The sequence below is a fragment of the Vanessa atalanta genome, chromosome 12 (genome assembly GCF_905147765.1).
Source record: "Vanessa atalanta chromosome 12, ilVanAtal1.2, whole genome shotgun sequence".
NCBI classification, from domain to species: Eukaryota; Metazoa; Arthropoda; class Insecta; order Lepidoptera; family Nymphalidae; genus Vanessa; species Vanessa atalanta.
Window position 1 is genome coordinate 4,620 of NC_061882.1, and position 14,124 is coordinate 18,743.

The window sequence follows — 14,124 nt, forward strand, 5'->3', positions numbered from 1 at the left end:
CGCCCTGCGGCGGATAAGATGGTAGGCTCCGCCGCAAACCGCCGGTGTAAAACACCTGGGAGGCTCGAGTAGCGAGCCCTCCCACTCCCTCCTAGCCAACGAGGCCACTCACATGGTCCGCCCTGACGCCGATCAGGGACGTACCAGGAGCAGCCCCGCGGCATCCCTCCCGCCAGTCTTAGCCGTGGCCGACGAGCAAGCTCAAGCCGGCCCCGTTGCCCAGGGTACACCACGAGGAGGTGACTGACATGTACCCCAACCTAACCTAACCTAACCTAACCTAACCTAACCTAACCTAACCTAACCTAACCTAACCTAACCTAACCTAACCTAACCTAACCTAACCTAACCTAACCTAACCTAACCTAACCTAACCTAACCTAACCTAACCTAACCTAACCTAACCTAACCTAACCTAACCTAACCTAACCTAACCTAACCTAACCTAACCTAACCTAACCTAACCTAACCTAACCTAACCTAACCTAACCTAACCTAACCTAACCTAACCTAACCTAACCTAACCTAACCTAACCTAACCTAACCTAACCTAACCTAACCTAACCTAACCTAACCTAACCTAACCTAACCTAACCTAACCTAACCTAACCTAACCTAACCTAACCTAACCTAACCTAACCTAACCTAACCTAACCTAACCTAACCTAACCTAACCTAACCTAACCTAACCTAACCTAACCTAACCTAACCTAACCTAACCTAACCTAACCTAACCTAACCTAACCTAACCTAACCTAACCTAACCTAACCTAACCTAACCTAACCTAACCTAACCTAACCTAACCTAACCTAACCTAACCTAACCTAACCTAACCTAACCTAACCTAACCTAACCTAACCTAACCTAACCTAACCTAACCTAACCTAACCTAACCTAACCTAACCTAACCTAACCTAACCTAACCTAACCTAACCTAACCTAACCTAACCTAACCTAACCTAACCTAACCTAACCTAACCTAACCTAACCTAACCTAACTAACCTAACCTAACCTAACCTAACCTAACCTAACCTAACCTAACCTAACCTAACCTAACCTAACCTAACCTAACCTAACCTAACCTAACCTAACCTAACCTAACCTAACCTAACCTAACCTAACCTAACCTAACCTAACCTAACCTAACCTAACCTAACCTAACCTAACCTAACCTAACCTAACCTAACCTAACCTAACCTAACCTAACCTAACCTAACCTAACCTAACCTAACCTAACCTAACCTAACCTAACCTAACCTAACCTAACCTAACCTAACCTAACCTAACCTAACCTAACCTAACCTAACCTAACCTAACCTAACCTAACCTAACCTAACCTAACCTAACCTAACCTAACCTAACCTAACCTAACCTAACCTAACCTAACCTAACCTAACCTAACCTAACCTAACCTAACCTAACCTAACCTAACCTAACCTAACCTAACCTAACCTAACCTAACCTAACCTAACCTAACCTAACCTAACCTAACCTAACCTAACCTAACCTAACCTAACCTAACCTAACCTAACCTAACCTAACCTAACCTAACCTTTTTTTTTTTTTTTTTTTGTTTAACGAGGAGGAAATGCATTTACGCATGCCGCCCGGTCGGGGGACCGGGACGGGTATGTGGGACTCGACCGGGAACTAATGCCCCGTGCCAGGGCACGCTAGTGCTAATGCCCTGTCCTACCCACTAAAACCATCCTCGGGTTTCCACCATGCCGCCGAGTGGTGAGGCCACGGGATCGCCAAGGGCATGCAACCGCGACCCCACCAGCGGCAGCCGCCGTAAGGCAGCTGAATATTCATGGAAAGCGCGCCTAGTGCGCGCCTTCCCCCTCATCCTCCACGCAGGAATGTGGCGAACTCCCCCGAGTCCGCCACTGGAGGCTGGGCGTCAAAGAAGCTGACGCCCTGCGGCGGATAAGATGGTAGGCTCCGCCGCTGACCGCCGGTGTAAAACACCTGGGAGGCTCGAGTAGCGAGCCCTCCCACTCCCTCCTAGCCAACGAGGCCACTCACATGGTCCGCCCTGACGCCTATCAGGGACGTACCAGGAGCAGCCCCGCGACATCCCTCCCGCCAGTCTTAGCCGTGGCCGACGAGCAAGCTCAAGCCGGCCCCGTTGCCCAGGGTACACCACGAGGAGGTGACTGACATGTACCCCAACCTAACCTAACCTAACCTAACCTAACCTAACCTAACCTAACCTAACCTAACCTAACCTAACCTAACCTAACCTAACCTAACCTAACCTAACCTAACCTAACCTAACCTAACCTAACCTAACCTAACCTAACCTAACCTAACCTAACCTAACCTAACCTAACCTAACCTAACCTAACCTAACCTAACCTAACCTAACCTAACCTAACCTAACCTAACCTAACCTAACCTAACCTAACCTAACCTAACCTAACCTAACCTATCCTAACCTAACCTAACCTAACCTAACCTAACCTAACCTAACCTAACCTAACCTAACCTAACCTAACCTAACCTAACCTAACCTAACCTAACCTAACCTAACCTAACCTAACCTAACCTAACCTAACCTAACCTAACCTAACCTAACCTAACCTAACCTAACCTAACCTAACCTAACCTAACCTAACCTAACCTAACCTAACCTAACCTAACCTAACCTAACCTAACCTAACCTAACCTAACCTAACCTAACCTAACCTAACCTAACCTAACCTAACCTAACCTAACCTAACCTAACCTAACCTAACCTAACCTAACCTAACCTAACCTAACCTAACCTAACCTAACCTAACCTAACCTAACCTAACCTAACCTAACCTAACCTAACCTAACCTAACCTAACCTAACCTAACCTAACCTAACCTAACCTAACCTAACCTAACCTAACCTAACCTAACCTAACCTAACCTAACCTAACCTAACCTAACCTAACCTAACCTAACCTAACCTAACCTAACCTAACCTAACCTAACCTAACCTAACCTAACCTAACCTAACCTAACCTAACCTAACCTAACCTAACCTAACCTAACCTAACCTAACCTAACCTAACCTAACCTAACCTAACCTAACCTAACCTAACCTAACCTAACCTAACCTAACCTAACCTAACTAACCTAACCTAACCTAACCTAACCTAACCTAACCTAACCTAACCTAACCTAACCTAACCTAACCTAACCTAACCTAACCTAACCTAACCTAACCTAACCTAACCTAACCTAACCTACCTAACCTAACCTAACCTAACCTAACCTAACCTAACCTAACCTAACCTAACCTAACCTAACCTAACCTAACCTAACCTAACCTAACCTAACCTAACCTAACCTAACCTAACCTAACCTAACCTAACCTAACCTAACCTAACCTAACCTAACCTAACCTAACCTAACCTAACCTAACCTAACCTAACCTAACCTAACCTAACCTAACCTAACCTAACCTAACCTAACCTAACCTAACCTAACCTAACCTAACCTAACCTAACCTAACCTAACCTAACCTAACCTAACCTAACCTAACCTAACCTAACCTAACCTAACCTAACCTAACCTAACCTAACCTAACCTCACCTAACCTAACCTAACCTAACCTAACCTAACCTAACCTAACCTAACCTAACCTAACCTAACCTAACCTAACCTAACCTAACCTAACCTAACCTAACCTAACCTAACCTAACCTAACCTAACCTAACCTAACCTAACCTAACCTAACCTAACCTAACCTAACCTAACCTAACCTAACCTAACCTAACCTAACCTAACCTAACCTAACCTAACCTAACCTAACCTAACCTAACCTAACCTAACCTAACCTAACCTAACCTAACCTAACCTAACCTAACCTAACCTAACCTAACCTAACCTAACCTAACCTAACCTAACCTAACCTAACCTAACCTAACCTAACCTAACCTAACCTAACCTAACCTAACCTAACCTAACCTAACCTAACCTAACCTAACCTAACCTAACCTAACCTAACCTTTTTTTTTTTTTTTTGTTTAACGAGGAGGAAATGCATTTACGCATGCCGCCCGGTCGGGGGACCGGGACGGGTATGTGGGACTCAACCGGGAACTAATGCCCCGTGCCAGGGCACGCTAGTGCTAATGCCCTGTCCTACCCACTAAAACCATCCTCGGGTTTCCACCATGCCGCCGAGTGGTGAGGCCACGGGATCGCCAAGGGCATGCAACCGCGACCCCACCAGCGGCAGCCGCCGTAAGGCGGCTGAATATTCATGGAAAGCGCGCCTAGTGCGCGCCTTCCCCCTCATCCTCCACGCGGGAATGTGGCGAACTCCCCCGAGTCCGCCACTGGAGGCTGGGCGTCAACGAAGCTGACGCCCTGCGGCGGATAAGATGGTAGGCTCCGCCGCTGACCGCCGGTGTAAAACACCTGGGAGGCTCGAGTAGCGAGCCCTCCCACTCCCTCCTAGCCAACGAGGCCACTCACATGGTCCGCCCTGACGCCGATCAGGGACGTACCAGGAGCAGCCCCGCGGCATCCCTCCCGCCAGTCTTAGCCGTGGCCGACGAGCAAGCTCAAGCCGGCCCCGTTGCCCAGGGTACACCACGAGGAGGTGACTGACATGTACCCCAACCTAACCTAACCTAACCTAACCTAACCTAACCTAACCTAACCTAACCTAACCTAACCTAACCTAACCTAACCTAACCTAACCTAACCTAACCTAACCTAACCTAACCTAACCTAACCTAACCTAACCTAACCTAACCTAACCTAACCTAACCTAACCTAACCTAACCTAACCTAACCTAACCTAACCTAACCTAACCTAACCTAACCTAACCTAACCTAACCTAACCTAACCTAACCTAACCTAACCTAACCTAACCTAACCTAACCTAACCTAACCTAACCTAACCTAACCTAACCTAACCTAACCTAACCTAACCTAACCTAACCTAACCTAACCTAACCTAACCTAACCTAACCTTTTTTTTTTTTTTTTTTTTTGTTTAACGAGGAGGAAATGCATTTACGCATGCCGCCCGGTCGGGGGACCGGGACGGGTATGTGGGACTCAACCGGGAACTAATGCCCCGTGCCAGGGCACGCTAGTGCTAATGCCCTGTCCTACCCACTAAAACCATCCTCGGGTTTCCACCATGCCGCCGAGTGGTGAGGTCACGGGATCGCCAAGGGCATGCAACCGCGACCCCACCAGCGGCAGCCGCCGTAAGGCGGCTGAATATTCATGGAAAGCGCGCCTAGTGCGCGCCTTCCCCCTCATCCTCCACGTAAGAATGTAGCGAACTCCCCCGAGTTCGCCACTGGAGGCTGGGCGTCAACGAAGCTGACGCCCTGCGGCGGATAAGATGGTAGGCTCCGCCGCTGACCACCGGTGTAAAACACCTGGGAGGCTCGAGTAGCGAGCCCTCCCGCTCCCTCCTAGCCAACGAGGCCACTCACATGGTCCGCCCTGACGCCGATCAGGGACGTACCAGGAGCAGCCCCGCGGCATCCCTCCCGCCAGTCTTAGCCGTGGCCGACGAGCAAGCTCAAGCCGGCCCCGTTGCCCAGGGTACACCACGAGGAGGTGACTGACATGTACCCCAACCTAACCTAACCTAACCTAACCTAACCTAACCTAACCTAACCTAACCTAACCTAACCTAACCTAACCTAACCTAACCTAACCTAACCTAACCTAACCTAACCTAACCTAACCTAACCTAACCTAACCTAACCTAACCTAACCTAACCTAACCTAACCTAACCTAACCTAACCTAACCTAACCTAACCTAACCTAACCTAACCTAACCTAACCTAACCTAACCTAACCTAACCTAACCTAACCTAACCTAACCTAACCTAACCTAACCTAACCTAACCTAACCTAACCTAACCTAACCTAACCTAACCTAACCTAACCTAACCTAACCTAACCTAACCTAACCTAACCTAACCTAACCTAACCTAACCTAACCTAACCTAACCTAACCTAACCTAACCTAACCTAACCTAACCTAACCTAACCTAACCTAACCTAACCTAACCTAACCTAACCTAACCTAACCTAACCTAACCTAACCTAACCTAACCTAACCTAACCTAACCTAACCTAACCTAACCTAACCTAACCTAACCTAACCTAACCTAACCTAACCTAACCTAACCTAACCTAACCTAACCTAACCTAACCTAACCTAACCTAACCTAACCTAACCTAACCTAACCTAACCTAACCTAACCTAACCTAACCTAACCTAACCTAACCTAACCTAACCTAACCTAACCTAACCTAACCTAACCTAACCTAACCTAACCTAACCTAACCTAACCTAACCTAACCTAACCTAACCTAACCTAACCTAACCTAACCGTTTTTTTTTTTTTTTTTTTAGTTTTACTAGGAGGAAATGCATTGACGCATTCCGCCCGGCCGAAAGGGGTGTTGACCGGGACGGATATGTGGGACTCCCGGGGCAGAAGGCCCCGTCCTACCCACTAAAACCTCCTAGAATTTCCGCCTCTCCGCAAGGCGACAGGGCTACGGGAACGCACGTGGCTCACCACCGCGGCCCTGCCAGCGGCCGTCGCTGTAAAGGGGCGACTCGCCACGAAAGGCACGCCAGGGTGTTTCGGCGCACCTTCCGTCTCCGCCTCCATAAGAACCGCGACGGACTCCCCCCGAGTCCGCCGCTGGAGGCTAGGCGGCGACGGATGTAAAGTTCCGCCGCCGTTCACACTGTATGTCACGTCCGGTTACTGCATCCGGCCTAGGTGGTCACGGCGCCGTCGACCAGGTCTCCGTCGACGTATTGGAAGCGAATCGGGATCGTCCTCCCGCTGTCGCTCCGCCTCTTCCTTCGCGGACATTACGGCCTCACTGAAGACCCGTAATGCCGCCCACGCCTCTTCGCTCGCGACCACCTTTCGAATAATGGCCGGAAGCGATATGTCCAATCCAATGGCCGTGGACAGGGCTGCGCGAGGCTCCGCCCAGGCTGGGCACTCTGCGCGCGTATGCTCGGCCGTGTCCACGGCTCCGTCGTCGCAATGAAGACATACCACCGACGGCTCTCTCCCGACCACTTCGCACAGGTATTTGGCGAAGCAGCCGTGACCGGTTATGAGCTGCGTCAGGTGGTACGTCAGTGGGCCGTGTTTGCGATCGACCCACTCTCTCAAGACCGGGCGAATCGCCGCCACGAGTTCCCCACCGGCATCCGGAAATCGTAGCCGATCCTCCCACTTCTCCATTAGGCGGTGTTTTGCCTCATCTCTCCACCGTTGTATCTCGCCCGGATGGGGTCGAGTTCCTCCTGCTCTTGCAGCCTTGGCTCGCCAGTAGACGCTCGAGTTGATCTCGGCCTCGAGGTCCCATGGCGGGCTTCCGGACAGCAAGCCGGCCGCGGTGTATGACACCGTCCGGTACGCCCGAGCCGCCCTGAGCGTCATCGCCCGCTGCGGACGTCGCAGCGCGGTGACGTTGCGAGCGCTCAGAGCGTCCGCCCATATCGGCGCGCCGTATAGTGCCATCGAACGCACCACGCCGGTGTAGAGTCGTCTGCAGGAACTCCCCGGTCCTCCGACGTTGGGTAAGATGCGCCCCAACGCTCCGGCTGCAGCCACCAGTCTTGGGGCCAAGCGCCGGAAATGCTCCTCGAACCTCCACCTGCCATCGAGGACGAGTCCCAGGTACTTCATCGTCGACCCGATGGTGATGGAAGTTCCGCCGACAGTTATCGTCAACCCTTGAGGTGGCGCGTTCCGAGGTCCATGGAAGATTAGGGCCTCAGACTTGTGCAAGGCCACCTCGAGGCCCAGAGCACGAATGCGGTGGACCGCATGTGCCACTCCCGCCGTGGCGAGATATGCCGCCTCACGAGGGGTTCTGCCGCGGGCCGACACGAGGGTGTCGTCAGCGTAGCAGGTCACACTGACCCCCCGCAACGTGGCCCCGCGCAGCACCCAGTCGTAGCCGATGTTCCACAGTAACGGCCCCAAAACCGAGCCCTGTGGAACACCGCATGTCATTGCCCTCCTGCTGATACCATCCATCGTCGGGAACGCCACCGCCCTGCCGGAGAAGTAATCGGCGACGGTTCGCTGCAGGTAGACCGGAACGTTGTGGTACCTAAGAGCTTCAAGCACCACTTCCCAGGGCAGAGTGTTGAAGGCGTTGGAAATATCCAACGATACTGCCAGCAACACCCCACCCCGAGAGACCTCCTCCTCTGCGAGCTCCCTCAGCCTGGCGACTGCGTCCAACGTGGAGCGGCCCCGGCGGAAGCCGAACTGTGAATCGCTCAGGCCCGGCACCATGCTGCCGACCAGACGAGCTGCGATTATACGCTCGAAGAGCTTGCCCGCCTCGTCGAGCAGCACGATGGGTCGGTAGGCCGACGGCTGATCGGGGGCTCGTCCCTCCTTGCGGATGAGTACGAGCCTTCCCGTTTTCCACCGGTTCGGAAACCTACCCTGTGCCAGGCAGGCGGAAAACAGCCGGCACGTGCCGTCGCCCAACTGTTCCAGCGCGATCGTCAACGCGCGTCCCGGTATCCCGTCAGGCCCGGGGGCTGTCCTTTTCGAACGGAGCTTCAGGACAGCCGCGCACAACTCCGCCTCGGTAACCGGGGACGCTTGGCCCGCCATCTCTCCGACGTATTCCGGTTCCATCGCCGGTGGGACGAACGCTCCTCGCCGCGGGAAGAGCTCCTCCGTGATTCGTCCCAGAAGCTGCGGCTGGATGGTGGTGGTGAGTGGGGGTGTCCAGGGTCGGAGCTTCTGTCTCACGACCCGATACGGTCTCCCCCACGGATCTGCATCGAGTGAGGCGAGCCACTCTACCCACGCCGCTTCCTTCGCCTGCGCGATCGCCTTCCGGAGTGATACGCAAGCCTCCCTGTAGGAGGTGTAAAGAGCCTCCTCCAGGTTGTGATCGCGTATCCGTCTCCTCCTGGACCTGGCGTATTGGCGACGGGCCGCAACACACGCTCTCCGCAGCGTCCGCAGTTCCGGGCGCCACCAGTACACACGACGACGTGGAGTCTGAGACTGCACCCTCGGCATCGCCACATCGCAAATGCGGAACAGGGCGGCACCGAGTCGGTCAGCCTCTCGGTCGACCTGGACGACCGGATCGGAACCGGCACACCAGGCCTCCACGATGGCCGCCTCCTTTGCCAACTGGCTGTCGAGGCGGCCCAGACTCCACCGCGGACCTTCTGACCGCTCAACAGCGGGCTGGACGACGGGAACCGCGGAGACATCGAATCGGATATATCTATGATCCGACAGAGTCTCCACCCCCGTCTCCACCCTCCAATCCCGAACACGGCGGGCTAGGGCGATGGACGCGAACGTTAAGTCCACGATCGACTCGCCCCGCTGCCGCACGCACGTGCTCTCTGATCCACTGTTGATCGTCGCGAGCCCCAGTGACACGGCCCACTCCTCTAGCACCTCTCCTCGGGCATCGGTCGCAGGAGAGCCCCAAGCCGTGGATTTGGCATTGAAGTCCCCCGCGACTATCACCGGTCTCGGTGAAACCTGCCCGACCAAAGCCCCGACCTCAACGAGAAGTTGTTCGAACTCGGCGAGACTCCGGTTCGGAGAGGCGTAGACTCCTACGAACGCGTTACCGTGCACAATTGCGGCCACGCACCCTCTGCCTCTAGCGACCCAGTCGATCGCAGGGGAACCGGCGATAGCGGGAGCAACGATGGAAATTACTCCCTCGTGGTCGGATACCCAGTCGTCCCGTAAATGAACGACGTAGGGTTCCGCCACCACTGCCACTCCGATTTGCCACTCCGCCATGCTCTGGACTAGAAGGTCCTGGGCTCGGGCGGAGTGGTTCAAGTTGGCCTGGAGACAACGCAGGGCCATTAGTGTGCGGTCTCCATGGGCTCCTCAGTCCGTAGGGACACGGTGACGGGCCCTTTCGTCACCGCACCTCCCGTTCTTTTGACAGGGCGAGCTCTGCTGCCCTGGCACGCCTTACTGCCCAAGGCGTGCGTCGCCGGTTTACCGGCCGCTGAGCACAGGATGCAGTTCGCTTCAGCGGCGGTGCATTCGCGGGCCTTGTGGTCGGGTTGGCCGCAGCGGAAGCACAAACGGCTGCGGTCCACACCCCTGTCACAAGCGGCCCCCATGTGCCCTCCCTCTTGACACCTGTAACAGCGGAGTGGCCTCGGCTCGAGCAATAACACCCGCGCCGAGATCCACCCCACTCTGACTCTGCCGGCCACAAGAACCTTCTTGGCCGCCGCGACTGGGCAGCTGAGCCACAGCGACCTGCAGCCGTTGGCGCTCCGGACGACCACGCCCGGCCTGATAGCGCCCTCGGAGCAACCTCCATCTTTGGCGACCGCTGCCACCACCTCCTCCGCCGTCACTGAGTCGTCCAGATCCACGACCCTGATCTCGACGCATTTCGTCGGTCGATGGATCTGGACCTCGTCCGGACTCAGGACGTCGCGGAGCTTCGCCGCAAGGGCGTCCGCCGACTTCTCCGCGTCGACGGTGCCCGGCGGGATTTCTAGCATCCGCGCTCCAGTGGCCGTTGTCCTGAAGCGCACCGCAGTCAAGCCGACCTCGCTCAGCTTGATGCGGCTCTTCGCTTGCTTCAGGACAGTTTCGTACTTCAATCCTTTCTCCTCAGCACCAGGCTTCAGGGTGATGGTGATCACCGCGGTGCGAGGAGGGCGAAGTTTCCCTTTAGGGGCCTTCCTCTTCACATGACTCGAATCCGATTTCGTGGTCTTCGTCTTGTTCTTCTTGGCCGCCTTGCTCGGTTGTTTTTGAGCAACGGCGGCCCACGATAGCGACGAACTGCCTGGTTCTGCAGATGGAGGGGCAGTTTTCTCCTTTGCTGTCGCTGTTGTTGCTGCAGCTTCTTGTGCAGCCATGTTCGGCCGTTTTGCCTTCTTCTTCTTCATCTTTTTCGTGACAGCATCGGCGGGCGACTCGGATGGTGTCGTCACCCTCGATGTTGCGACTGCGGTCTGGGCTGATTGTCGGTCGGCGGCCAGCGGAGGTCGCAGCCGGGGCTCCGGAAGGAGCCGGCGCTCGATGCCCTCCATCCGGGCATTCAGCATTGTGCTAAACTGCTCCCGGTTGGAGCGCAGCGCCTCCTCCATGACACGCTGGATGTTAGCGTCATCCATCTTCGCCGGCTGCGTGCGCATCAGTGCCACTTCCCGGCGCAGCTCGGCCAGCTGACCAGATAGCTGCGCGTTGGCTGCTTCCAATCGCGCAACTTCCTCCGTGATGGTCAGGGCTCTGAGGTCCGCTACCGCGCCTTTGATGGAATTCGCGGCAGCCTTTAGAGCCCTGACGAACGTGCCCTTTAGGTTGCCGGATTTATCGGCAACTTGCAGCACCACGTCCAACGCTTCTTGGACGGCTGCGTCCAGAGCAGCTGACGTCTTCGCCGCCTCGTCAGTGGACACGTCCGGTTGACGCCTCCTGTTACGGGCCACCCTCTCCTCCATGGCCACCTTGGCCGCTTCATTATAAGCGGCCAGCGCGTCTTCGGTTTCCCGTCTCTCCTCCTTCTGGGACAGGGTGCTCAGCTCCTCCATTGACTTGCCCAGTCCGACGTATCTTCCGTGGGTAGATGGTCTTCCACGCCCCCTTTTGTTAGCAGGCTTTAACCACCTGCTAATAGAGGACTCCGAGTCGCTACGCTGTATTGTGGCGTCGCTATCGGAGTCCGAGAGGGTGTCTTCTCTGTGGGGCCGCTTCTCTCCTTTTCTTCTTTCGTTGCCGACCGACGAGACCGACTCGAGAGAGAGTCGTTCTAGCCGGACGACGGGTACCTTGGGTGCGCCTGGGTCGTTGGTTTTGGTGTGCGCCATCGGGGCGCCCACTTCCACCACCATGTCAACTTGTCCTGTCATCGTGTCTGTGTCCGTTATGCTCGCGGTATGGTCGTCGGGAAAAATCGATAATGCATCTTTGTCCCCCCCAGAATTCGAAGTGGGACAGCCCGATCCGTGAAGCGGATCGGAGAGGGATTGGCACCCTCCTGGGGTAGTTTTACTTTGAGCTGCATTCATTTTTAAAAATTTTGCCGGGGCTGCCGGCAGGAAGAAGGAAGGATAGGAGGAGGAAGGAATAAGGATGTGGAAGGGTGGGAAAGGAAACGCAGTCGGGACCGAAATACCCTTCGGCCATGCATCCCATCGCGCTGCGAGGCCACTTGGGATTCGGGGTGATTTTTTATCGAGGTTTTCTTCCTCAAAAACAACAAAACAAAATTTACAAATTTATATACACCTAATTAACAAATAACAAAATAAAAATGAAATATGTATAACAACTACGACTAGATATTTACAAATATACAACACCCTCATTTGCCACGAGGCCGCGCACACAGTCCACTCTGGTGATCAGAGAAGGACCGGGGGCGACCCGTGGCCTAACCGCCGCGTCAGTCTTAGCCGTGGCCGGCGAGTAAACTCGAGCCGGCCCCGTTGCCCAGGGTACGCCACGAGGAGGCGACTGACATGTACCCCAACCTAACCTAACCTAACCTAACCTAACCTAACCTAACCTAACCTAACCTAACCTAACCTAACCTAACCTTTTTTTTTTTTTTTTTTTTTTTTTTTTTTTCTCGCTGGAAAAACGCATTACGCGCTTCCCCCACGTGATGGAAGGTGGGGGGGTGTGTGGGACTCCCCGGAGCCCTGGACGCCGAGTGCGCCCAGGTACGCCGGGTTTACCCACTAAAAAACCAGCGGTACCCTCTCCGTCTTTCGGCGGGCGCCACGGGATCGCTTGCGCATGCTACCGTGACGCCCTGACGGTCGGCCCGCCTATGCGGGCCTCCAACACCTAGAGGGGGTTCTCGGGGTACTGAGACCCCCCCTAGTCCCTGCGACGCCTATTGAGGCGGGGGGAGAAGGTGCGCGTAGCGCTTCTTCCTCCTCCCCGGTCGTCTTCGGCGGAGCGGGTCTGCAGCGGCATCCTCTTCCCGCTCCCGCTCCGCGGCTTCCTTCTGCGACATCACGCTTTCGCAGAAGGAGCGCATCTCCGACCAACACGTCTCACTACCGAGCATTTCGTTGACGATGCTCGGCAGCGAGAGGTCTCCGCCCATAGTCGCCGCAAGGGTGTGCCTCTGGGGCCCCCACGCAGCACACTCACTCAGGGTGTGGTGCGCCGTGTCGACTGGCGCACCACACTCGTGGCAGGAGGGTGACACCTCCCGCCGCGCTATCCCGTGCAGGTACTTACCGAAGCATCCGTGCCCGGTAAGTACCTGCGTCATCCTGAAGGTGAGTGTGCCCTTCTTCCTCTCGACCCAGCGACTCAAGTGGGGCCGGATCGCCTCCACTGTCGCCAGGCCCGCCGTGGGTGACCCCAGATCCTCCTGCCATCGGGCGATCAGGGCTCGCTGGGCTAGAGCCCTGATCCGCCCGACCTCCGCCGACCCTGGACGGTCGCCGCGGTTCCTCGCCTCGACCCGGAACCGGTACACTTCCGCGAGCACCTCCGCCTGGAGCTCCCAGGGCGGATCGCCCGCGAGAAGTGTCGCCGCAGCCCACGACACCGTACGGTACCCTCTGATGCCTCTCACCGCTATGACCCTCTGCGGCTTACGCAGCAGGGCCCGGTTGTCAGCGGTGAGGGCGTCGACCCAGATCGGGGCACCGTACAGCGCCATCGACCTCACTACACCGGAATATAGACGCCGGCATAGCGATCCCGGCCCCCCCACATTCGGAAGGAGGCGGCCGAGAGCGGCGGCGGCGTTGATGAGCCTCGGGCCGAGATGGACAAAATGCTGCCCGAAGCTCCATCGACCGTCCAGGATGAGGCCCAGATACTTCATCTGGGCCTGCACCTTGATCACCGTCCCCCGGACGGTGATACTCGCCCCTCGTGGGGGTCCTTGCCGTGGACCGTGGAACAGGAGGGCCTCCGTTTTGGATATGGAGACCCTCAAGCCCAGCATTCCCATACGGTCCACGGTGAGAGCCGTTCCGACCTCGGCGAGGCGTGCCGCCTCCCGAAAGTCCCGCCCAGTCGCCGTGACGAGAGTGTCGTCAGCGTAGCACAACACCCCCATCCCGGGAAGGACGGGAGCTCGCAGGAGCCAGTCGAAACCGACGTTCCACAGGATTGGGCCGAG

The 14,124-nt window shown here is 55.5% G+C and overlaps 1 protein-coding gene across 1 annotated transcript; it reads right to left on the reverse strand.

The window, feature by feature from the left end:
• Positions 1-12,336: 12,336 nt before the first annotated feature.
• Positions 12,337-13,824, reverse strand: LOC125067882. Its single transcript, XM_047676778.1, has 2 exons — positions 13,471-13,824; positions 12,337-12,405 (listed from the first exon to the last, which is right to left on the reverse strand). Exons 1-2 carry the CDS (start codon positions 13,822-13,824, stop codon positions 12,337-12,339), a joined length of 423 nt encoding a protein of 140 aa, XP_047532734.1.
• Between the last annotated feature and the right edge of the window lie 300 nt (positions 13,825-14,124).

Coding starts and splice junctions, on each gene's coding strand:
- LOC125067882 (XM_047676778.1), bottom strand. CDS start 13,824: ATGAAGTATCTGGGCCTCATCCTGGACGGTCGATGGAGCTTCGGGCAG. Junction 12,406..13,470: donor AGGCGGAGGTGCTCGCGGAA/GTGTACCGGTTC, acceptor CGCGGCGGTTAG/GCCACGGGTCGCCCCCGGTC.